The sequence below is a fragment of the Panthera uncia genome (assembly GCF_023721935.1).
Source record: "Panthera uncia isolate 11264 chromosome C1 unlocalized genomic scaffold, Puncia_PCG_1.0 HiC_scaffold_4, whole genome shotgun sequence".
Classification (NCBI taxonomy): Eukaryota; Metazoa; Chordata; class Mammalia; order Carnivora; family Felidae; genus Panthera; species Panthera uncia.
In genome coordinates, this window is record NW_026057585.1 from 43,089,964 (window position 1) to 43,114,003 (window position 24,040).

General features: G+C 36.7%; 1 protein-coding gene across 1 annotated transcript; it reads right to left on the reverse strand.

Annotated features, from left to right (window-relative positions):
* Positions 1 to 7: 7 nt before the first annotated feature.
* Positions 8 to 22,942, reverse strand: LHX8 (LIM homeobox 8). Its single transcript, XM_049618857.1, has 8 exons — positions 22,844 to 22,942; positions 22,267 to 22,428; positions 18,264 to 18,385; positions 16,158 to 16,378; positions 15,545 to 15,648; positions 10,708 to 10,803; positions 4,251 to 4,434; positions 8 to 449 (listed from the first exon to the last, which is right to left on the reverse strand). The coding sequence occupies exons 1-8, from the start codon at positions 22,916 to 22,918 to the stop codon at positions 373 to 375; spliced, it is 1,041 nt and encodes a 346-aa protein (XP_049474814.1). The 5' UTR covers positions 22,919 to 22,942; the 3' UTR covers positions 8 to 372.
* Positions 22,943 to 24,040: the final 1,098 nt, after the last annotated feature.

Genomic DNA, 24,040 nt, shown 5'->3' on the forward strand with positions numbered 1-24,040 from the left:
GGTAAACTACGATTTCACAAAGGATTGTAAACATGTTGCACACTTGTCAGTCCTTTTGTTTTTTAGGCAAAGTGCTCTTTTGATGACAAATAAATTAACAGATACACACTAGAGTGAACTATTTCCAGACAATACAAAAAAAAAAAAAAGTTGATTTGTTTTCTTCTTGTAAACATAAATTTTACAAAAAATGAAGAATCAATAAAAGTGTCTTGCAGGCCAACAATAGATACATACCTGGGCAGCAAAGTGATGTCGAAAATGCTTTGAGTGTTAAATAAAAAATTAACATTAATATCTTTTCAATGGTATTTTATACATAATAAATGACAAGATTATATCCTTAATCATTTCTATCCCTGAAAAAAGGAATTAGGTATGACTTATTGGCAGTTGTGTCATTGAATGGGGTAACAAGGGCTGGAGTCCAAGAGTTGTTGGTGAATGAGCTATAAAATAGAAAGAAATTCGTGGATCAGTTTTGTAGGGTGAATAAAACTGATTTAAAAACAAACCAAAACAATCCAAGGCAATGCACTTTCATTACTCTTTATAGCTGAGGGCACCAAGCTACACTCATTCCACTAACCTCAGCAGAAGCATTAACTTATTCAGCACAATGAATATAGTATTAAATGAGAATCCAGGAATAGTTTACCCCCAAAACCTCTTTTGGGGCCACAAGCTTTTGACACTTTAATGTCCTCCATCCATACCCCATTCACTGCACTTTACCTTGCAGCTAGAAAACATAAGCTTTGTCTGCAGAGACACTGCTAGCTTCCATATAAAGGTGTCTGTAGGATGACCCCCAATTTCTCATTTATGAATGCTTAACCACCTCTTCTCTAAACATACATCAAAGCACATTTGACTCAGGCAAAACTATAGTCATTCATGTGAACACATACAATTTTAATGCTAGTATAATAGCAACCATGGTACAGGCTCTGATTTTTTTATTTAACCCAAACTTAAAATGAGGTTTCCATTCTCAGCAAGGGCTATGATGCTTCAAACCAAACCTCCCTCTGAGAACAACTAGGAGAGCTGGACAAAATTTTTACAAATCTGTTGGAAGGCATCTGAAAGATACCGAGACAGTGAGAACTTGCAAAGCAAGTCCCAGAAGAGAAGGGAAATGAACCGAGGCTACTACCCTCCACCCCCTCCAAGTTTAATGACAATTTTAAAAGAAATGTCTGACAGGCTGAGAATTGGAGCAGACTTTCAGGATTTAGACTTTGGCTGGGTGGTGGGGAACAAACACGAAAGAACAGGGACCAATGAAGAGAAGCCTTCATTTAAAACAACAGAAACAAAACACAGGCTCTGTCTGGGATCCTAGAAGGCTAAACACAAATAGTGACCCAGAAATATACCAGCCTTTGTAAGCAGTGATGCCTCATTGGATTAAGTTGATCTTATCCTAGCCTAACTTTCTGCCAGAGGTGAAACCAAATCCTCTCTGGTGGAAGAGATCATCCGGAGTCTCAAATTATTTCTAATTTTTCATACACAATGTCTGAAGTGCAATAAAAATGAAAAGGCAAATAAGAAGACATGACTTGACTGAAAACAAAGAGATCCAGATATTGGAGTTATCAGACATAAATTTAATATAACTATAATTAATATAATAATTTTGTTAAGGAATAAAGTGGCAAAAATAGAGGATTCCAGCATAGAAGTGGAAACTATAAAAGAATGAAATAGAAATTCTAAAACTGAAGATACAATAACTGAAGTTAAGAACTCAGTGGGTGAGTTTTACAGCATATTAGAGAATTAGTGAACTGGAGAGAAGTCAGAAGAAAATACCTCAATACATGGAAGTTCAAAGGGGTGGAAAATATGGGATATTTTCATAAGGGGTAGAAACAATATTTAAAGACACAAAAACAGACTTTTACTTAAATGAAATACATCAAACTACATATTCAAGAAGCATATCTAGGCACATTATAATAAAACTGAAAAACAAATACAAAGAGAAAAGCTGCAGTAAAATGACATTCACTTTCAAAAGAGCAAGAATTAGACCAATAGCTTATTTCAACAAGTAGCATCAGATTAACTACCCATATTCTAAACAATAGAAACAATGCAAGCCAGAACCCAATGTTACCTTCAAAGTCCTGGGGGGAAAAATAGCTGGCAACTTAGATTTTCACATACAGAGGAAATACCATTAACATCTGCATCAAAACAAATACTTATGAATGAACCTTAGATGTGCTAAGCCAAAAACTCTGGAATATAAAAAAAGTACTTAAAGATGGTCTAAATAAATAGACAAAGTTCATAGTATGGAAGGTGATATTATTAAGATGGCAGTTTCTTACAAATTGGTCTAATAGACTATATCAAAATTTCAATTGTTTGTGGGTTTTGTGGTGGAAATTGACAAGCTGGTAAAATTTATGGAAATGCAAAGGGTCAAGAATGAGCAACACAAACTTAGAAAGACTTTTCTACTGGATATAAAGAATTGTAGGCTTTGCGTAATTAAAACACTAAGGTATTATTATGAAAATAAACAGACCAACAAAATAGAGTGTACAGAAATTGACACCTACATTATATGAACAGTTGATTTATGAGAAATGTAGCACTATAAAACAGCTGAGACATTGGTATTTTAATCAATATAACAAGAGCTTTGCTTCCTATTTCATACCACATACAAAATTCAATTCCAGATGGGCTGTAAATCTAAAGATCAAAGGGAAGATAGTTTCTAGAAGATAGTATAAGAGGTACATGTTCATTATCTTTGAGAGAAACAATTACTTGAACAGGTCACAAAAAAAGCACTGCCCGTGAATGGGGGGGGGAAAAACACACCTGATGAAATGAACTATATTAAAATTAGGAACTTGTGCTCAACAAAACATACCCTTAAGGGGGTATAAAAAGGCAAGCCACTGAAAAGTAGGCGATGTCTGCAATACATATAATCATCAAAAAACTTTTTTATATGCAGAATATAGGAAGAACGAAGATAAATCAAGGAAAAAAACAACAGACAAACCAACAGACCAACAGACAAAAGACATGAATAAGCTCTTCACAAAAAAAGGATATACAAATGTCCAGTGAAAACATGTTCAATCTCACCAGTCATGAGGAAAAAGCAAATTAAAATAAGGAGATAAGCACTACACAACTATCAAATTGGCTAAAAGTAAGAAGTCACACCATATCAAGTGTTAGCAAGGATGTGGAGCACCTTGAAGTCTCACCTACTGCTGGTCCGAGTGTAAACTGGTTCAACCACTATGGGAAACTGGCAGAATCCGCTGAAGTTGAGTGTATGTATAGCCTGTGACCCTAAGTTTCATTCCCAGGTGTATTCCAAATAGAAGTGTGAATTAGTGTGCACCAAAAGGCATGCACAATAAAGTCCACAGCAGCATATTCATAAAAGCCCAAGCACGCTCAAGCACAAATGTTTATCAACCATAAAATGGTTAAACTGTGGTATATTCCTACAGTGGAATTCTATAGAACAATAAAACAAATCACTGATCCTTGCAACAATACAGATGAATCTCACGAACAATGTAGTGGAAAGAAGTGAGATACACAAGAATACGTTCCATATGGTGCAGTTTATGTAAAGCTCAAGAACAGGCAAAACTAAAACATGACTTTGGAAGTCGAGGCAATGCTGCTATGGAAGAAGAGGATAATGATTGAAAGGGTACATAAGACAGATTTCTGGGGTGTTAATTATGTCCTACTACTTCATCTAGTCAGTATTTACGTGGATGTGTTCACTGTAATAGTTCACCAAGCTGGATACTTTTTACGTGTACACTTTTCTATATGTATGTTTTGCTTCAATATAAAAGTTTCTTTGACAAAACTCCGTAAATTCCAATCTAAAAGTCTGAGTGTGAATACTTTCTCTGACCATAGGAAAATAAATTATTTAAATACCAGGTGAAAAGCAAAAAAAAAAAAAAAAAAAAAAATTTAACGTCCTAAGTAAAAAATCAAGCACTAATAGTCATTATTAATATTTGTATTTTAGCTGTAAAGTGGGTGTTAAACTTGTCCCTCAAAATGTTGTTATAGAAATAAGAATGTTTGGACAGTTCTGCCCCCTACTGCATTTCCCCACAATATTTTTCATCTACTACTGAGGTAATGTTTCAAAATATGAGTCCTATCAACAATCTAATATTAGAAACGATCACTTATTGGTTGCTTGGGAAACAGCTGTTAAAGGTTGGGATACCTACCATCCATGTAACTATGCAGCGCAGTTAGCATCGTCCCATCTTGGGGCACATAGGCAGAATAAGCCATTTCTTCTAACATGGGTGGAGACAGCCGGGAGGGTGGGACTGCTGTGACTGGGGCCGAGGAGGAGTGATTAGGACTGACGTGTTTCTTGTGGCGTGCTCTACAATTCTGAAACCACACCTGAGGGAGGAGAAAAGCAATATAGGTACGTCACATCTCAGCTTTTGAGTACATTATCAACTCAGTTTAAAAAGAAATGCATCCCCTGTCAAACTGTTCACTATTAAGGCTAAAAAAGAAAAAGAAATGTATCCTAAATTTCTCTACCATATAAGCACAATAAAAATTGAAATAAGCTTTTGAGGCACCTGGGTGACTCGGTTGGGAGGCCGACTCTTGATTTCAGCTCAGGTCATGATCTCATGTTGATACTGAGCCCGCATTAATTTGGCTCTGCACTGACAGTGCGGAGCCTGCTTAGGATTCTCTGTTTCGCTCTCTCTCTCTCTGCCCTTACCCCACTTGAGTGCACGAGCATGTGCTCTCTCAAAAGAAATAAAAGTTTAAAAAAAAAATCTAAGTAAGGTTTTTAAACAGTTCTATAGACTGAAGAGAACATTTGCACAAATATCAATGGTCATTTTCTTTGCTCAAATAATAACTATCTGGTGATTTATTTAAAAGCCAATTCTATACTACACTGGCATCTTCGAAAATAAAAAGGAAGGGAGGAAGTTCGAGAATTCCAGAAAAGTTTCCTCGTCTTTAACCACTGGCATTTGGGACAAAAAGAAAAACAAACAAAAAAGCCATTTTAATCAGAAAAAACAAAACAAAAAAAAAAAAAACCAACTAAATGTATTCTTAGACACCTGCTGGACTTATTTCAAATCTTTTCCCAAATGACTAAAATCCCTACTGAGAACTTAAAGCTTTCTACAAACCTCTTGATTCAGTTATTCCAATCACATTTTAACCTGCTGAGTTCAATTTTTCTTAGTGAATACATAGACTATTCCCTAAGAAGTATGTTAAGGTCAGGTGTATAATAAGAAAAAATGAGTAATATTTAAGCAAAATAAAATACAAACATATCCATTAGTAAAACAGTTCACAAAATGTAAAAAGCTAATCATGAAAGAGTGGTCCACTCTATCATAGAAATAAAGGAATCAAATTCAGGGCAAGCATCGTTTTGCTTCCAGGTCAGGGTGAGGGAGGCTAGGCTGCCCAGAATACTTCCAGTAAGTAATCTGCCTGTGTTCGAACTCCCTATCACTAGATGAAACTAGACTATAGAGTGTTACTCTATTAAAATGTTAAAATATTATAGCACTTATTTGCTGTCACTCCAAACACTTCGTCATGAGGAGAAAGAGAAGTGGAGGAATAAAAACTTTTAGGAAATTAAGACAAAGAACATTTTAGTTTCAGGACAGAGGGGCCAGGGAGAGATCAAGGACATAAGCTTCTGCCCTGGGCTGGTAGGTGTTTGATGGCACAAGGGAATTGGGGCTGAATAATGTCAAACAGAAGGAACCTGCAAAAAGATTTATATAAAAAAGCTGACCTGATTTCAAACACACATCCTGTCCTTGGGACTCAAAAATAGAGGGCTTTCAAAGTATAAACTCAAGGAGTTAAAACTAAAGTAACAGAAGTTAATAATGCAGCAGGGTAGGGGCACCTGGGTGGCTCAGTCAGTTAAGCATCCAACTTCAGCTCAGGTCGTGATCTCACAGTTCATGGGTTCAAGCCCCACGTTGGGCTCTGTGCTGACAGCTCAGAGCCTGGAGCCTGCTTGGGATTCTGTGTCTCCCTCTCTCTCTGCCCCTCCCCCACTTGTGCTCTGTCTCTCAAAAATGAATTAAATGTTAAAAAAAATAAAAAAAAAAAAATTAATGCAATGGGGTATGCATCCCTGGCCAGGTGGCTGAAAGGTACCACCTGAGGAAGTTTCAGGAAAAAGATGTAGGCATATATCAAGAAAAAGTAGTGGGAAGTCACAGCCTTCTCCCCCATTTTCTGGAGTATTAGGCTCTTAGATATGTAAATAGAAATCCAGAGTCTTCACAGTTCCCTCCACAGGTTCCTTAACAGTAAGCATCATTACTGTCACCCACCCAGTCAAGAAGATACACTCACACGTTCTCAAACTTGTAAGAGAAAACGGCTGTCACCAGTCTTTTCCCCAACAGTACCCAGAAGACATGTATCCCAGGGGACTACATGCAACCTAATACACATGGTACTATGGTTGCCAGAGTTCTTTCAAAGTATCTTATGTTTCCAATAAATTATGTACTGGATGGAACCTACTCAGTAGTTTAAAAAAAAAAATTCCAGATTTTGGAAATAATATGAAAAAGGTATGACATAAACAGAAAAATTACCTTAATACGGATTCAAATAGCTCTTTGGAAAGATCATCAATAGGTAATCAAGCAGAGAGGTTTGTAAACACAAAATGTCATGGGGGCACCTGGGTGGCTCAGTCGTTTGAGCTGCTGACTTTAGCTCAGGTCATGATCTCATGGTCTGTGGGTTCGAGCCCCTCATCAGGCTCTGAGCTGACATCAGCTCAGAACCCGGAGCCTGTTTTGGATTCTGTGTCTTGCTCTCTCTCTGCCCCTCCCCTGCTTGCTCTCTGTCTCTCTCTCTCTCTCAAAAATAATAAACATTAAAAAAAAAATTTTAATGTCATGTAACTTGTACAGAAAAATATAGTTGACAATTCCAGACTTTAGAAAATAACTTCTGACATGAGGGCTACCCAGCTTTAGAATTCAAATACAAGTACTTTTGACCTTCCTCACTGACTCAAAATTTCTTCCTTCTGTTTTGCAAACCTCTAAAAGAGTTAAAAAAAACTTTAAAATATTTTGAGTTCCAAATTGTAAACTCTATAAGCTAAGAGTAGGCTATGTAGATATTCTGTGAAAGCAAAGACTAATCCATAAGATGAATCTCTGAGAAAGCCCAAAGAGCCAAACAGAAGACTTATGTGTATGAAAAAAATGGAATTTTAAATTATTGAGAATGAATGGGATAATACTGATTTAGAGAAACCTGGCTAATCATTTGTGAGGAAAAAAATGGAAAACTCCCTACACCTCACTAGTAACCAAAAGTCAATTCCAGGTAAATTAAAAATTAGATGGAAATAACTGGAACCATAAATGTTTAAGAGAAAACAAAAGTTAATATTGATAACTTCTAGGTGAGGAAGTATAAAAAAGGCCAAAGCTATAAGAAAAAAGTATTGAGAGATATTAATACATAAAAATATAAAAGTTCTATGTGGAGAAAATAAATGAAAAAGAAACTATGGAAGTCTAACATAACAATAAAAATCAGTAAGATGGAAAAGTAACCACATAATAGAAAAGTGGACTAAAAACATACAATTTCTAAAATTACAAAATAAACAAACATGTTAAAGTTATTGATAATAAAAGAAGCATAAACAAAAACAATGAGGTTTTCTGCCAAAATTAGAAAGAATGTAAAAGAATGATAGTATTCAGGATTTGTAGGAGTTAGTGAAAGGGAACTTGCATATGTAGCTCCCGGCAGAATAAACTGGTATGAACTTTCTGGAAGCTGATTTTTGTACTATTAGTTAATTATTTAAAGGCCCTAAAATGTTTTAGCTTTTGACTCAACAACCCCCCTTCTAGAAATTTATCCTATGGAAACTATTGAACCAGTGAGCAAGGTGTTTATAGAGTGTTGTTCATTTCAGCATTTTTTATGATAATGAAAAATTGGAAATAAACTAAATTGTTTAATGCTTAAGATGTGCAACAATAAAAATCATGTAAATTTCAATATGGATATGTACTCCCAAGACACTAATTGGAAGAAATAGCATTGCTTTATCCTGTTTCCATAAGATGAACAATTCATAATTCACCTATTGGAAAGGGTATGTGAACGGTGATTGTATCTGAATGCAGTGTTAAAAGTAAAATCATCTATATTTTGTGATTTCAGTACAACAAAGATCTGCTGTTACTAATATCTCGCTAAGCAGACTTTAGTTGGTAAAGGTGAGACTGTCTCTGTGTATCAGACCACTGTTTTTACCTAATCGTTGGATAACCTAGTTTGCACATTAAAATCAAGGCCTAGTAATCAAAACTCTAATTTTTCTAAAATGTGCCCAATCCCAGGAAGTAGACTGGACATAGAGACTATGATTACTATCTGAGATAACAGAAATTGACTCTTCAAAATTACCACGAAGGACGATATGTATATATACAAATAATATATATATTTGCATGTTCCTTCCTTTGCCATCCTATCAAAAATATTTAAATCCAATCCTCACATATTAGAAGCCACCATCAAACAATATATTCTCCAGGTTCTAGTACTTGGATCCAAGATAACTTGCACATAATACTGGTGACCTAAATACTTAGAAATCACATGACATTGTCTGGGGTCATTATTTATTGAAATAATAAGAAACCTCAGAAAATCTTTCATTTTCCTTTGCTTCCAAATTCAAAATAATCTAAAACATAATAATCATGAATTGACTCAGCTGGAGCAATCATGGTCATTGAACGTATAGACTCTCAGATTAGAAGAACCTTCAACCCGTTCAGTCTGTACTATCTCAACAAAGGAAGCTCCATGTTCAGGCACAGGAAACTCACTATCTCCAATGGCAGCCCACTCATTTTCACAGACTTTCATGCTGAAAAAGTTCTTCATTATGAGTAAACTCAGCTTTTTCCTATATTCCTTTGCAAAGACCTGATTTTGCTAGTCTGCAGGGCAGCCTTCCACATATACTTAAAGTTACTTAGTCTTTTTATCCTATTCCTTCCCTTAGCATCTCATCTCCAGATAAGTATTCTTGTTACTGTTAATATTAGCACATGATTTCTAGTTCTGTCATGACCTTGTTAGCCTGCCTCTAAAGGAAGCAGTCTGTTCAGATTGGTTCCTTGTTAGACCCCTTTTTAAAATCTGGCACTCTGAAATAAACACAATACCCTGGATATCTGAAAAGCATTGAGGTTGTGTGGCTCACTTCCTCAGAGAACCTCATTAGAGTGCTGTCAGCCAAATCCACTGAGAATCTAAGTCTTTAGAGGAGCTGCAGTACCACCAGGTCTTTCCCCATCAGATACTCTATATAGATGATTTATTAATTATGAAACAGCTCAGCCTTAACAAGAATAAACTGAAAAATGAGCACCTATTTATCAACCACTCAACTGAGGAAATGAAACACATGTATAATGTTGGACTTTACCTCCCCCTGCTCCCTGCAACTGAATTTCATCTTCCTGGTTATGGTTACTTGCATTAATTCCTTAAACTTTTTGAATCTTGAGTGTTACTTAAAATTATTTTCCACTTCCCTGATTTCTCTATAAGATCTTGACACAGTTGATCACCTCCACCTTGAACACATTCCTCTGGCTTCCATGATGCCTCCATACTAGACTCATTCCTTGATCCCAGCTGTCACTGCATCCCTTTCAAATAGTATCTCTTACCCTGCTCTCTCCCTAAAGTCCATTCTTCTCTTTTTACTGTTTATGATCTTGTTCTAAAGGATTTTACCCAATTTCATGGCATTGGATCTTTTTGCTTAGTCCTGATCATCTTTTAAAATACTTGTTTAAATCCCCAAATTCCACAATCACTGCATGACTAGCACAGCTAGTGTCCCATTAGAGTGTCCAGGTCCTTTTCCTGTCTTTCTCCCATCTGTGCAATCAATAAAATGTTTCTCAGTGAACTCTAGGTCACTACCTCATTTAAGACTATCTTCAAAAAACGACTACTTTGCTGGGTATCCCAACTAACCATATATCTCTAGCTTCTTTCTACCCTAATTCTTCCCATGTACTGCCACTAGCCCTTTCTTCCTGAATTCACATACCATGGCTTTCTCCTGCTCAGGAGAGAACTCTATACTTGCAGGTCCCTCCAAGTTCAGTTCCAGCACTTTCAGCTCTCACAATTTGCAAATATAAATCTTACGTTTCAATGAATTCACTCTAATTTATCCTTCCCTGACTTTATTCATACCACTATCTCTACCTGGATCTTTAACAAAGGCCATCAACCTCACCCCTAGACACACGCACTCACTTATACAATCACAGAAAAGTTGGAAAAAAAATTACTGGCTTCAGAACCAGATCTAGCTTGGAACCATATTTGCCTTTTTCAGCTTGAGGATCTTAGGGTTGCTGTGAGCGTGGAATGAAGTAACTTACGCACAAAGTCATTAACAATTGGTAGCCTAGCCCTTGCAAGCCAATTATCAGAGTTAAAAAGCTGAAGTAGAGTGTAAAGAGACCTAAAATAGAAAGCAAATGTTTTTTGCCATTTCTTCACACACACAAAAAACTAATGCACACTTACAAAGGCCTAGAATAGAACTTTTAGTATCTCTTGATTAACCTTAAAAATAATCACCTGTATCACACGTCTGCTCAAGCCTGTCCTTTCTGCCAGTTTCTGGAGAGTCTGTGCATCTGGGTTGTTGTCCTGAGCAAATTGTGCTTGCATTACCTGTTTTTATAAAAAAAAAAAAAAAAAGTATAGGTAGTAAATAGTTATATATAAGAAGCTCAATCTTCTGCATTTTGATGACAGGAGAGATAAGACATGAACAAGAAGATAGGATACTTGTATTTTATTACTTGAAAATCAGTATGGGGAAATATGTATAAATGAAAAGAAAGCATATCTTGTAAATTTACAAACAAGTTGCTATATTGAAACCTTTTAAAAAATAATCCATTTCAGCATAAAACTTCTCTCTCAACTATGCTGTTAAAAATGAGCTCCCCTTTGCTCTTCTTCCTTTCTTACAACATACAAATGAAATGAATAAATGGTATAAGCCTGTTTACTATTTTTTTCATTTTGTTAAAAATTTCTTGCATTAGAAAACTTGTAAAAATACAAAAATACTATCACATTTATCTCCAACTGCTACTGAGCTAAACAGGCCCATACTATAACTTTCATCAGTCAGCAAATAGCATACAGTGCAAAAGATAGATACCATTTAATTGTAATTAGTCCAACATTAATTGTTTTGAACACTTGTTCTATGTAAAACAATATCTGGGATCTGACACCCATCTGACACCCATAAGAACTTCCTGGGATCTAACCATCTGTATATTGAAAAAGCTCCCAGGTGATTCAATATGGACTTCTGGATTAGAACTACGGTGCCAAGGGTCATGAGACAGTGATATATGAAAAAATTGTCCCTGGCCTCAACTTTTTGAGACAAAAATATGGACATGTCAATAACTACCAAGAATACAAAGTAAAAGGAGAAACATGGAGAGGGAATATCAGAGTAAAGCACAAGTCAAGGGGTTTGTATTCTTTCTGAAGAGGAAATCATGGGAATCAAGAGGGATATTTGAATTTTATAACTTAAAAGCCAATCAACTTAGGGAACTAGTATAAAATATGGAAGAGGGGAGTCTGTCATCCAACATGATTATGCATGTCCATAGGTGTGGGATGGGGGTAACCAACCTACCTAAAGACCTTAAGCACCAGTGGCCTCAGCATCATTTCCAATAGGCAAAATTAATTGCACGCTCCACTATGCTCCTCATATAATACAGTCTTCTGCCACTACACATGTCATAAGGTAGCTAAATAACTCATTGGCAAGTATAGCTCTCAATAGCAGAAAGTAAGCATCTTGAGGGCAAAGGAAATGTCTTACTCTTCATTTCCCCAAGAGCTAATACCCTTTCCCATCACATAGTACATGCTTAAGTGTTTGTAACAGAATGGACCCTGACAACGTGAGAAAAATCTGAAGATAGTGTAGAGAAAAAGACCAATGTTGTTCCAGGAAACCTTATGAGGTTTGCAATTTTTTTAACTTAAGTTCCGAAGAGTGACTCTTCTAGAATATGGTATTCCTGACTTCCTCTCCAACCATATTTGTTCACACACTCTCTGTAAACAGCACATGTATTTTTACTTTAAAAAATGGGCAGGAATGGCCTAAAAGTTTATAATCTCATTCAGTTCACCTCATTCTCCCTTTCTTATTCAAAACGTGTTGTTTCAACACTGTCATGTACAAATAGTTGTGTTTATATGTAGTTGAGCATGTAACATCTCAAAGAGAAAAAAGAATGAGCAAGTTAACTGTCTTTATATTTTAATTTTTCAAGAAGAAAAGCTAAACAGATATTTAAGGATTTGCTTGTTAGACCATTATTGATAATTTATAAAACAAAAGACAGCATGCTTTTCACAAATGCATTTCAAATTCACAAGTTTAATAATGGAACCAAGTTACATTTAATAAAGCAATTTCTCATCAAGGAATAAAGCAAAAACTTAAATGAATACTGATGGTTTAAAATTGGTATATACTAAAGGGAAAGTAATACATGCTTATCAATGTTTAATCTCACAAAATAAATGTTTTCATTTCTACTTAATTTCATTGTTCTCCAGTCACTAATGATGTTGAAACCCACCCCACTCCTTTTCTGCGCTCTTTTTAATGTGGTCAAGGAGTGAACCTTTGTAGACACTCATCATTTTAAGGCCAGGAAATCTCAGAGATGACCGGCATCTGCATAGTAGCAACTGACCAACTCAATCTGAAAGTAGATTAAAGTAGTTGCTAACCTTGGAATGTTTAATATTAATAATCACTGAGCAAGTGCTTCCAACTACAATAAGCAAACCATAATATTGGCAGGAACTTCTTAAATACCATTTCTACACATGGGGCAATATTTGAAATATTCTTGCCAACACAAAATATTGTTCTGTTTTGTGAATCTTAAAATCTTTTCTTCCCATAAATTTCTAAATAATTTTGGGAAATCATCTTGTTTATTCTTCTCATGTTAACTCTCCTCTGTCCAAAGCAGTGCTTCATTAATAGTCTTGACTTACTGATCATCTACAGTATTTTATTATTTTGCTGAATTCAAGCACTACTAGAATATATTCAGCTTTCTGAAAGGACAATTTGACATAAAGGGTACACTGCCTGATGTATCAGAGGTTCTGGCAAAATATAGTGATTTAAGTGTTTAAAAATTTACAGCTATGGGGCGCCTAGGTGGCTCAGTCTATTACGCGCTTGACTCTTGATTTCAGCTCAGGTCATGATCTCATGGTTCCTGAGATGGTGCCCTGCATTGGGCTCTCACTGACAGTGCTGTCTGTTTGGGATTCTTTCTCTCCTCTCTCTCTGCCCCTCCCCCTGCCCACAGGCATGCAGTCTCTCTCAAAATAAACAAACACTTAAAAAAAAAAAAAAACTTTACAGCTATGTATCCCAGATTCCCAAGATATAAAAAATCACTTGAGGACAAAGATTGTATCTCATTTGTTTCAGCCATTCATGGCACAGAATAGATACTAATAAATACTGAAAAAAAAAATGAGTATATGCTTTGAAAGCATGTCATTTCTATTTTCATTTTTTAAAACCTATGATTCCCAAATACATCTTTAAAAACTCATGAGTCAGATCACATTTTCATATAAAAATGCATGTGATGATACAAATAGCTCATGCATGTGTGCAATTTAAAACTATGAGGCTAATATACAAGATTCAGACTCTAACTCTTGTTTTAGCTGCTGCTGTTATTAAGTGGAACTTTTATTCCACTCATGGTTTGGAGGCCAAGCAAAAGACCAAAGGATTGGGGAAGTTTGCAAATCTCTTCTCTGCCATTCCGTTGGTAGTCTGATTTGAGGGGAGTTCCTACACCTCTTGGAAGAGGCTACCTACATCAAAGAATTATTGTTAAGAATTAAAGAAGACAGTGTAGATAAATGCCTAGTGTAGGAATCGACACACAAAGACCTTCACAAATATTCCCTCTTTAATCAGTACCTATGATTATCTTCCTGTATGAAATGGTATATCTACCTAAAGTTGTTTCAAATTTTCACAATTTTAATAACTTTAATTTCATATAAAATTTTACTGTCAGACTTATAATTATTAAAATTATAGCCAGACCTTCATGGAAACAGCCCATTTTAAAAACAGAATATATTTATACTAGAAATTCTATTTTAACTCAGACATTTTGTAGCTACTGGATATTTTGCTTCCAGGTCTCTCACAGGTACTCATATCTCCTAATTTAGGGTTTTATGTAATCCAAGTTCCCTTGGAATATTTGTATCACATCAAGATTTCTTTCTTAATCTTTCTCCAAATAAAAAAATTTATCCTGAAACCCTTTTACTATATTCACCTTAAATACTGGCAAGTCTTAGAATACTATTTGTGATTTTCAGAATATTACTTTTACTCAGTTGTTAATGTTGTATAACTAACCGTTAAAGTTTGAGCTAAGGCCAATACTATGTGTAAAGCACCCAGCAGTACAAGGTAGGTGCTCAATAAATGTTACTTTACCTGAATATAAAACAAATACCTCATCCACATTAATCTTTTAGAAAACGTGATTTCTTTATCTGAAAAAATGCCAGAAAGAATCATTATATGTGTAGACTTAATTATAAGTAATTATTTAATTATTTTCTTGACAAGTGACATGGATTGAATTTATAACAATTATATTTAGGACAACCAAACAGAAAATAATCCTTCCTTTTTCAGGAGACATAATCAACCATTAGCATCATATAGAATTACCTCCCTTTATCCCTTTTAAAAAGAAGAAAATGTCTACTTGATTGGAGTCAATAACTAGATTCCTGTTTATGGTAAGGCATATTCAATTCTTTCCTATTCAGAAAATGTACAATCTTAGCCATTAAAAGGCTCATCGCAATTTCTTAAAAAGGCAGCACATTAGTGTCCCACAGACCCACACACTGTATGTCTCTTTCTGTTAATAGTCTTAAACTATTTTGTCTTCTATCACAATTATAGGTAGTAATGTAAATAAATGCCTGAGTTACATTGATTTTACCAGGACAGATCAACATTTTGTTTGCACTTTGACATTAATACCAATAGAACCCAGGAAAATAAAACTTGAATGACTAATACCAGATCATGACTCTGAGAATATTGATAAACATTTTAGGGAAATAAGTATGTTTTCATACATTCACCAAGTTAGCTTTCTTTAAAAGCACAGGCCAACTTTTTTGAAAACATGAAAATGTTTTTAGGCAACATGGAGATTGTTTTGGGGTTTGTTTGTTTGTTTTTTCTTTTTTTTTTGGAGGGAGGAGGGATTGGGTTTTCTTTGTGTGTGTTTTTTATTTTCATCAGGAGGGAATTCAAAAATCATGAATTCATTGTCATGTCTACCTGGAGCTGATCTGCTGTAAAGCTGGTCCGAGCTCTTTTTGCTGGTTTTGGATGATTAACATCTTGCTCTGTGAGGAGGGCACCTTCAACACTAATCCCATTACCTGCATTTAAAAACAACAGCATATATACTAGTAACTCAAATGGCTCTACTGATCAAGCAGTAATATATTTCTTGCATCTCTTGGCTCAGTGCAAAATTGTAAATTGTCCAAATCTGGGAGTTAAGTTTTAAAACACACTACAAATATTCTGTGGAAACAACACTCCACTTATAGGCTCGTATATTTTAGTCAAAAGTGCAAAAAATTAGAAGAGCACATATCTAAGATTCATCCTTAGGAGACAAACACAGGAAAACTGGTTACGAAAAGCCAAACAGACCCTAAATTCAAGGCTGCTGCCTGAAAATATGGTACAAGGCTAATACGCATGCCATGGCATTCCCTGTAAATAAACAGATGGAGATCATCACTAACAGTATATGCTTAATGACTTTTACCACAATTACACTGCACAAAATAATGCATTAAAATGACCTTAGGAAAAATCTTTTTTATTCCCTGTATTCACCGTCCCCAAAGACTCTAAAGTATTTTAAGTATATATTTACCATTTTCCACTTCTCTTTTCAAATTATCCAGCATACAGTCATAATGCACTCTGCAGAGGACTTTCTCTTCCACCAAAGCAAACTCCTCTCCCGTGGAAAGCTGCCTTTTGCAAGAAAAGCAGGCAAAGCATGCCAAGTGATAGACATTCCCCTTGGCCCTCCGGACCCAGTCAGTAGAATGGATGTGCCTCCCACAACGAGAGCAGCGAGTTCCATACCTTCTACATAAATAGAAGAGCAGCAGGTAAAGATTTTAATGTTTGATGAGATACTTATAAGCCTAAGAGTAAACTAACACATCATAATACTCACTAGATTAACCTAAGTGTTTAAATCTTTTGAAAGTGAAACAGGAATCAATTACTTTTCTAGAAGTCAATATGGTAAGCAATCAAGACTTGACATAACTGTCATAATTCAAACCTGTTTATAAAACAAAAACTCCTCATTGTTACGTTAAAGGAAGACTGGATTTTTCCTTTTAAAATAAATGCAGTATGAGTTTCAATATCCCTTTTGTAACAAATATAAATAAGTTTATATTTTATAAATTACCTAGAAACTCAAGATACAAACACACATACATTGCAGACTGACACCTAAAAGTGTAAAAGCATACCAATGAAGATAAATGACTTCTTAAAACCAAATTGAGATAATTTAAAAATGCTTTCAATATTTTTTAAATTAAAATATTTAAACATTTAAAACTGATAGTATCAAAAAATGGGTAGAACAGAAGACTTTCACCCTGAGGGTGAGGAAGGAAAACTCAGGTATGTTTCCAATGGTGAATAAGCTATCATATCACTAGCCACAGGAGGGGGAGAAATACATATCCACATTAAACTAGATGGGTGTCTGTTTCTATTCATTAATATATTGTTAGAGGGACTGCCCGTTTTTTAAGTCAATCTGAAGAACTGAATCCTAAAACTAAATTTCAAAATATAATAAAATATGAAGTATAAGAAAATCCTGAAGAACTAGATTTTCAATAGGTCTCTGAAACCAAACCTTTCAAAAAGCTTTAAATTATGTTTAAAAAATTAAAGAGTTTCATATTTTAAGTCAAAGAGGAGACAAATTGCTACTATTTTTGAGGAAATGGAGAGTAAACCTGATGAGAAATATGTTTCTAGTAACTATAAAATTCTGTGACTTTATAAAATAAAGGACTCTACGTTTTATGAATTGCTTTAAATTAGCAATTTTATTCAAATCAATCACTAAACTCTCTGAAACCAGTTTCTGAAGCTGAGAATAAACAACATAATTGGTATTACAAACTTCATTATATAGTATCAATTTTACAATAAACATTATTCTTCATTTGGAAATGCAAATAAAGAAAAAAATATAGCAATTTTAAAAAATCATGCTTAGGGATAATTTCAATTTCTAGATAGCTATCCATTAAAAACTGAATTATATCCTAGAAGAAACTATACATTTAAGAAATGTTTAGAGAGTTCATAGAGAAAATGTTAATATCTTAGACCAATACAATCTCACAAAACAAAAATCAAAGAAGAGACAAAAAGAAATCAGATATTCACACAGAATAATCAAACTTGGTGTATTTGATATTGGAATGGTTGGTTCCTCTAAATTATATGATTTATCATAGTCTCCAAACTGCTGACATTTTGTAGGGTATAGCTAGGGATTATTCTATAGTAAATTGATAAACACTTAACAAAATCTTGATTCCCCCCACCCCATAATTATTTCATTTTATCTTATCATGCCCTGCAAACAAGGATCTCTGTCACAATAAATCATCTTTTATTTTATATTTTATCAATGCACAGCAAGAAGTTTCCCTTTTTTTTTTTTTAATATCTCAAACTTTCATTCCTCCAAGTGGGAATAATTATTTTAAATTAGTGTTTGTATATTGAATTCTTAAAACACATAAACATGCTTATTTTATTTGTTTTAGTAGAAGCTATACCTTAAAAATGTGAAGCATTCTCATTCTGAAATCCATTATACAAGAAAACGGGTTTTTAATATGTAAAACCAGACCAGAAAGCTTATTTACAAAATTTTCTTTGCAAAATAATTTCTTGGAGTGCCTGCTAAAAATATTCCATAGTGTACCTGAAATAATCAAGTTTGCAGAAAATGTCTTTGTCTTTAATATAACAGCTGGTATGCCTTCCTAAGGAGGTCCTGCAGACACTGCAGGAGAGACACCGAACATGCCAGCACAGGTCATTCACCTGTAAAGGGAAATAAGAAACCATTTTAATACCATATTTACAGAGTATCATCCACCGGTTTTGCACACTGAGCAATTTTAAAACCCAGATCCTTAATATTTTAACATATGCTCTGAATGTTTCTATCTAAATGGTGTCATTTACACAAATATTGGTCTAGATATATTCTCTTTTAGACACCACAAAAGATCACAACTGTATATTTTCTATTTTGTGTTTATTTTTTTATTTGTCTGAAGAAATCGGAGTGTGTGCTTTTTTTTTTCTTTTTGAAATCAAACTTCTATGAACACGGAAAATTTTGGTCATTCTGAAATCCTACATACAGGCTTATTTTATTTTTTTCTTTTACCAAGGTCTTCCTGCCATGAAACCTGGTGGCTGAAGAAGTCAAGCCACACACCTTCTCAATCTACTTTCTGGCCAATTATAAATGGTGTACTAAAGTGAGAGAGAAAGACGGTGAAAAAGAAGCCTTGTAAGATACTTACCCTTATAAAGAAGGCAGGCAATCCATTTCCCTTACCAAACAGTAATGGCTAAGGTAGATTTAATTGTTGATATGGCAGAAGTCCTGGCTACTTTCTAACATTAAATAATAGAATCAAGGAGTAAAGTATTGGTAACCCTACCTAATGATTTGATTACTGGAGAAAAAATTAATCTGATTATAAGTGGTTCTAAGAAGGCACCCAGGCACTGTTTGCCATTTGTATTTCAAGTAGTAAGGCATAAAATAGGGTTTAATAAATCACGCCACCTTATATTTTTTAAATAGGCACGTGAAATATTATCAATTCAGAGAACAAATCATAACCCTCACCTTAAACTGTTGCTATCATACTATAAGCACTACAACTTGAGCTTTCAAGAATGAAGATGTGTACAGGATTGAACCTGCCTGTACGTAACACACGCTCCCAAAGTTTGCTCTTGTTAAATGCACACAAGAACTGAGTTTATGCTTCACTAATTAAGCATAATTTCATTTCATATGAAAAAACTGCAATGATGCAAAAACACAGTTACACCCTACAAGTGGATCTAATGTTTCAAATATTTAGGAAATTGTGAAAATGGGAAATTGTGAAATGGTCTTTATCATGAAATACTGTAGCAAAAGCCCTATTTGTCCAATAATTTGTCCAAGATTAGTACTACTCTTCAAAATGTTTTTCTGTGATACAAAACATAAAAGGTACTTTAAAGCTGAAGGAAAAAGTTTCACTTACTTCTAATTACAGTTATGGGCCTCCTTCCAAAGCATTAATGAGAATATCATTTTGGTAAAATTTTTAAAATTTTAAGTTTGGATCTTGAACTACAATGTTTACTACACGAGAAAACTTGGAAAATAGAAGAAAGAAAAGAAAGAAAGAAAGAAAGAAAGAAAGAAAGAAAGAGAAAGAAAGAAAGAAAATGAATTTGAGGAAGTCAGAATAAAAAAGCACTAACAATGGTTAATGTTGTCCTAGAAATAAGTGTGTATTTCCCTTCTATTTTTTCCTAACATAGTCCAATTAAAGTTTAAAAATATAAGCTTCCTTTAGTATTCAATGCTTAGGGACTTCTAAATTTTGATCTTATCCAGGATCTTTTTTTTTTTTCTTCTCCTCAAGCAAGTGTAGATTCAGGCTTCAGGGCAGAGTCATGGCCACCCTCTAACTTCCTAAAGCCAAACCTAATGCTTGGTTTGCTACCTTTTCTTAAAGTTTACTTAAAAAAAAAAAAAAACAAAAACAAAAAAACCAAAAACCCTCCTCATCTTCCATTACTTTCCAGAAAGAAAAGTAAGGTAAAGAGAAAATTCTGAAGAACATAGACCTTTCCTGATGGCTGGTATTGATCCAATATATAAATGTATATAAGACCAAGCCAGAAAGTCTACCCAAACGACAGGGCACTGAAATATTAGATGAAGCCAAAGACCCATCTAATTCCTCTCCTACATTTTTGTCTTAACCCCATTTTACTTCCCTCATGAGGTGATGTTTTTCTATATTAAATGGTTTTTATTATAGATCGTTGTACCCTCAAATACTCTACTAGGTCTAGATCCAACAATTTTCACCAGTGACTCAAATTGAATTTAAAGTTCTCTTTTAGAATAAGTATACAAATTAAAAAAAAAAAACCTCAACATTTTTATATAATCATACAGTGTCAAACTTTAGTTAGAGCTAATATACTAATATGTACAAAAGGGACAGAATAAGGGTGTGCATAGAAGACCTCACTGGATTACATTCCTACAAAGAAAAGCTTTATGTAACTCATTTAGGTAACTTAGATATTTTACATCATACAAGTAAATAATATGAGGTACAAGTAAAGTTTTAACATATAAAAGTGAACACTAGAAATAACTTATGTATTTCAGAGGTGTGTTAAGAGTCACTTTGTAATACCCTTTTTTTCTAGATTCTCTCTGGAGGAGCTAGAAAAGCCTTTATAGCCTTTAAGAATGTCCAGAAACATTCTTAAAGATTATGCTAATTATGAAGAGGTTTCATTGACAATAAATTAATTTTGATCCAAAAAATGACTTTGAGATATTAGGTCTAGAAACAGTGAAAGGCTCAGGTCTAGAAACAGTGAAAAGGGTATCCTAGGAATGCAGATTTAAAGAGAAAGCCATGCTAATCTGTCAACTTTAAGAATCAATCACCAATTAAGATTTAGTTACTTTTAATTTTTTCACCAAAACTTCTTTTGATGCTTTATCTAGGTTGTATCTATAGGGTTTTATTCCCACTTTACAGATTAAGCAGCTTTATACACTGAGGTAGAAATTTAAAGGAGCCCAATAACTAGCTTTTTGAACTCATACTCTCTAAAATTAATCCTTTTGAAAAAATGGGGATGTTGGGTGTGGACAGATTGGTGAGGAGGGAATAGAAAGTGAATTGGCTTGCTACTAATTTAGTGTAGGAGAGATTATTTTAAATAGTAGTCTTAAAAAGCCATTGAAGTTGAAAACCCATGGTATTAGGATTAAGACACATGGGACCATGATCCTTCATTCAATGGCATGGGTAACTGTGGCCTACCAGAATTTTGACTCCAAAACTCCCGCACAATATTTTAAGAAGTGAAACCAATTAAGACAGTCACCTCTCCAACTACCACATGAAGCACTTCATCCCAGGCATCCATAGACGCTTCTCTTCTTTCTTTTTGCTTTCCTTTCTGTTTTCTTTCATTCCCGCCTTCCCTCCCTCCCTCCTTCTCTCTTTTTTGGTCTAACTTTATATCAATTTCTATTTTTTTCCCCACAAGCACTGGAGGTGACATGAAAAAAAGCATTGGGTGGCCTCCAAGTATCAAGCCTTAACAAGAGGCTCTTAATAAGAGCCTGAAAACGGTTTTTATTTAAATGTTCCTACAAATTTTTTCTTTGAAAAAGCCTGAAGTAACTTACTAAAAATAAGACTATGTAAAAAATCTGTCCAGAAAAGGCCCTTTAAAGCGCTTTGCAGTGGTCCTTACCAAAGGAGACACTGCAAAGGGGAATCAGCCAACATATACTGACCAGGAGCTCTTAGAAGCAGGCAGGTGTGTGGGTGTTATCGGGGGTGGAGGGACCATAACCTGGACTCTGTTTCCAAATGAGTAAAAGGATTAGCCCACTTTTGCTTTTCTATAAGTAGGTGGCTGACTCCAGTACGTCCACCCGGGGTATCGGCACTTGTAGACCACGACGTGTCATCAACAAGCTGTATTACAACATGGGAGATTCTAAGATTTCTTCTCCCTGGACCGGGCTGTTCTGCTGAGAAAGCCTACAACCTGCAGAGACAACTTGAAAGGAAAAGAAGGAAAAACTTTTCTCTTTTCCTAGAGTAACCCCGCTCCCCTTGGGCCTCGCGGCTCCACCCTACCTTGAGAAGGTACTTGTCCACGATCTCCAGGCCGCAGCTGTTGCACACACACTTGCCAGGGGGGCAGACGGAGCCCGAGGCCATGGACCGGGGCGAGGACGACGGGGACAGCGGGGCCGAGGAGGAGCACGAGTCCTCGTCCCCCGCTCCCTGGGGGCTCACCTGAAGGAAGCCGTGAGGCGCAGTCTCAGGCGGTTCTAGACCCCTCCTCCTCTCCTCATCCCACCGACCCACCGGGATCCCCCCCTTCCCCTCCTTTTCCTCAGGCCACCCCCAGTTCATGAGGTCTCCCTTCCTGTTCTCCCTCCCCCCCCCCCCCCCCCCCCCGCCAAGTCCAAGCTCCTGCCACCCACCCGCTGGGGCTGTTGACCCTGACCTCAAGGACCCAAGGGCGCCTTACAGCCCTGCACCACCGTCCAGCCGGCCCAGCTTTCCACCCCGCCCTGCCCCAGGCCTTCCTTGCACCCGGTCCTTGGAGGGCCAGCTGGGCCCACGGAAGAGCGCGCGGACAGCGGCCTTTCGTCCTGGGCCGTCTCCACACCTCCAGCCTCCAACAGCCGTGTCCCTCCCCACTCACCAGTCCCTCTTCCCCGGCGCCTTTCCGAGTCCTCCCGGCCGCCAGGGCTGCAATCCGCCCGCACTCCTCCGACATGAGCCCCGGGCACTGCGGGGTGAGCGGAAGGGGAAAATGGGGAAAAACGATGAGGAAAACTTCAGAGCCGGCAAGCGCAGCCCAGAGCCTCGGCTTCTTGGCACGCGGAGCGGGCTAATGAAGGCCCCCAGCGCGCCCGGCCGCGCGTGCAGCCGTCAGGGCTCCTGGGCCCCGGGGCCTCGAGCAAACGCGCGGGAGCGCAGCCTCTCCGTTGTCCGCCGCGGGCGGCGGCTGCGCAGCCCCAGCGCGCGGCGAGGCGGCCACCCGGGCGCTAAAGGCTTGCCCGGCGCGCCGCGGCGCTTTCGCGGCTGCGGGTCCCTAGCGCTCGCCGAAGCAAGTCGGTTCCCCGCCCCCCTACCGGGGGTAACAAGTTAATAACAATCATCCCAGCACAAAGCATTTTCTTTCTAGACGTCAATCACGGCGGAGCGGGGATCACCAGACTAAAGCGGGTGCAAGGGGCGGGAAGGGAGGGGGGGTGGAGTGGGAGAGAAGAAAAGAGGATTGAGGAGGGGGTGGGGGAAGAAACTTGATTTCTTTAATAACCTCAATTAAAAGAGCAAGACACATATATATTTTTAAAAAGGAGCGTTTTGAATTGGATAGCCCGAAAGGTGAAGAGGTTTAATAGGATACTTGAAAGCTAATTACAGCGGGATTTAAGCCTGGTGTTTGTTCCGATGACAATTTGAATGAAAATGCTTCAGATTAAACCGAGCCAGCAGCTCTTTCGTAAACTTACAGCAATTAGAGCTGCGAGTGATTTACACTCGTTTCTTTAAGGTGTAAATTGCCACTTACTGCTCAGTAAGTCAACATTTGAGCTACTAGAGAATTATTTTTAACCAGCGCAAAAAGCGGGTCGAATAATGGAAAATATCCAGCTGAATTTAATTTGTGCCATTAAAACTCACCCAACCTCGGTCAAACTGTTTTAAAGCAACAGCGCGCATTACTCAAGTGTTCCCAAGCCTTTACTGGAGTTTTGTTCCTAAACGAAAACGCAGCCTCTCCTAGGCTTTTTCTGCCTTCGTTTACGAAAACTCCTGTTTGCGCGGAGGGGGTGCCGAACTCCGGCGGCCCACACCTGCGTTTCTGACTCTTCGCCTCCCTCGTCCTCCT

Bases quoted from the DNA above. Each gene is read 5' to 3' on its own strand.
- LHX8 (XM_049618857.1), bottom strand. From the start codon at position 22,918: ATGTCGGAGGAGTGCGGGCGGATTGCAGCCCTGGCGGCCGGGAGGACT. The intron at 15,649-16,157 runs GTAAATATATAC...TTTTAAATGCAG, and splicing joins GAAAAGAGAAGTGGAAAATG to GTAATGGGATTAGTGTTGAA. The intron at 450-4,250 runs GTAGGTATCCCA...TCTATTTTATAG, and splicing joins GCTGCATAGTTACATGGATG to CTCATTCACCAACAACTCTT.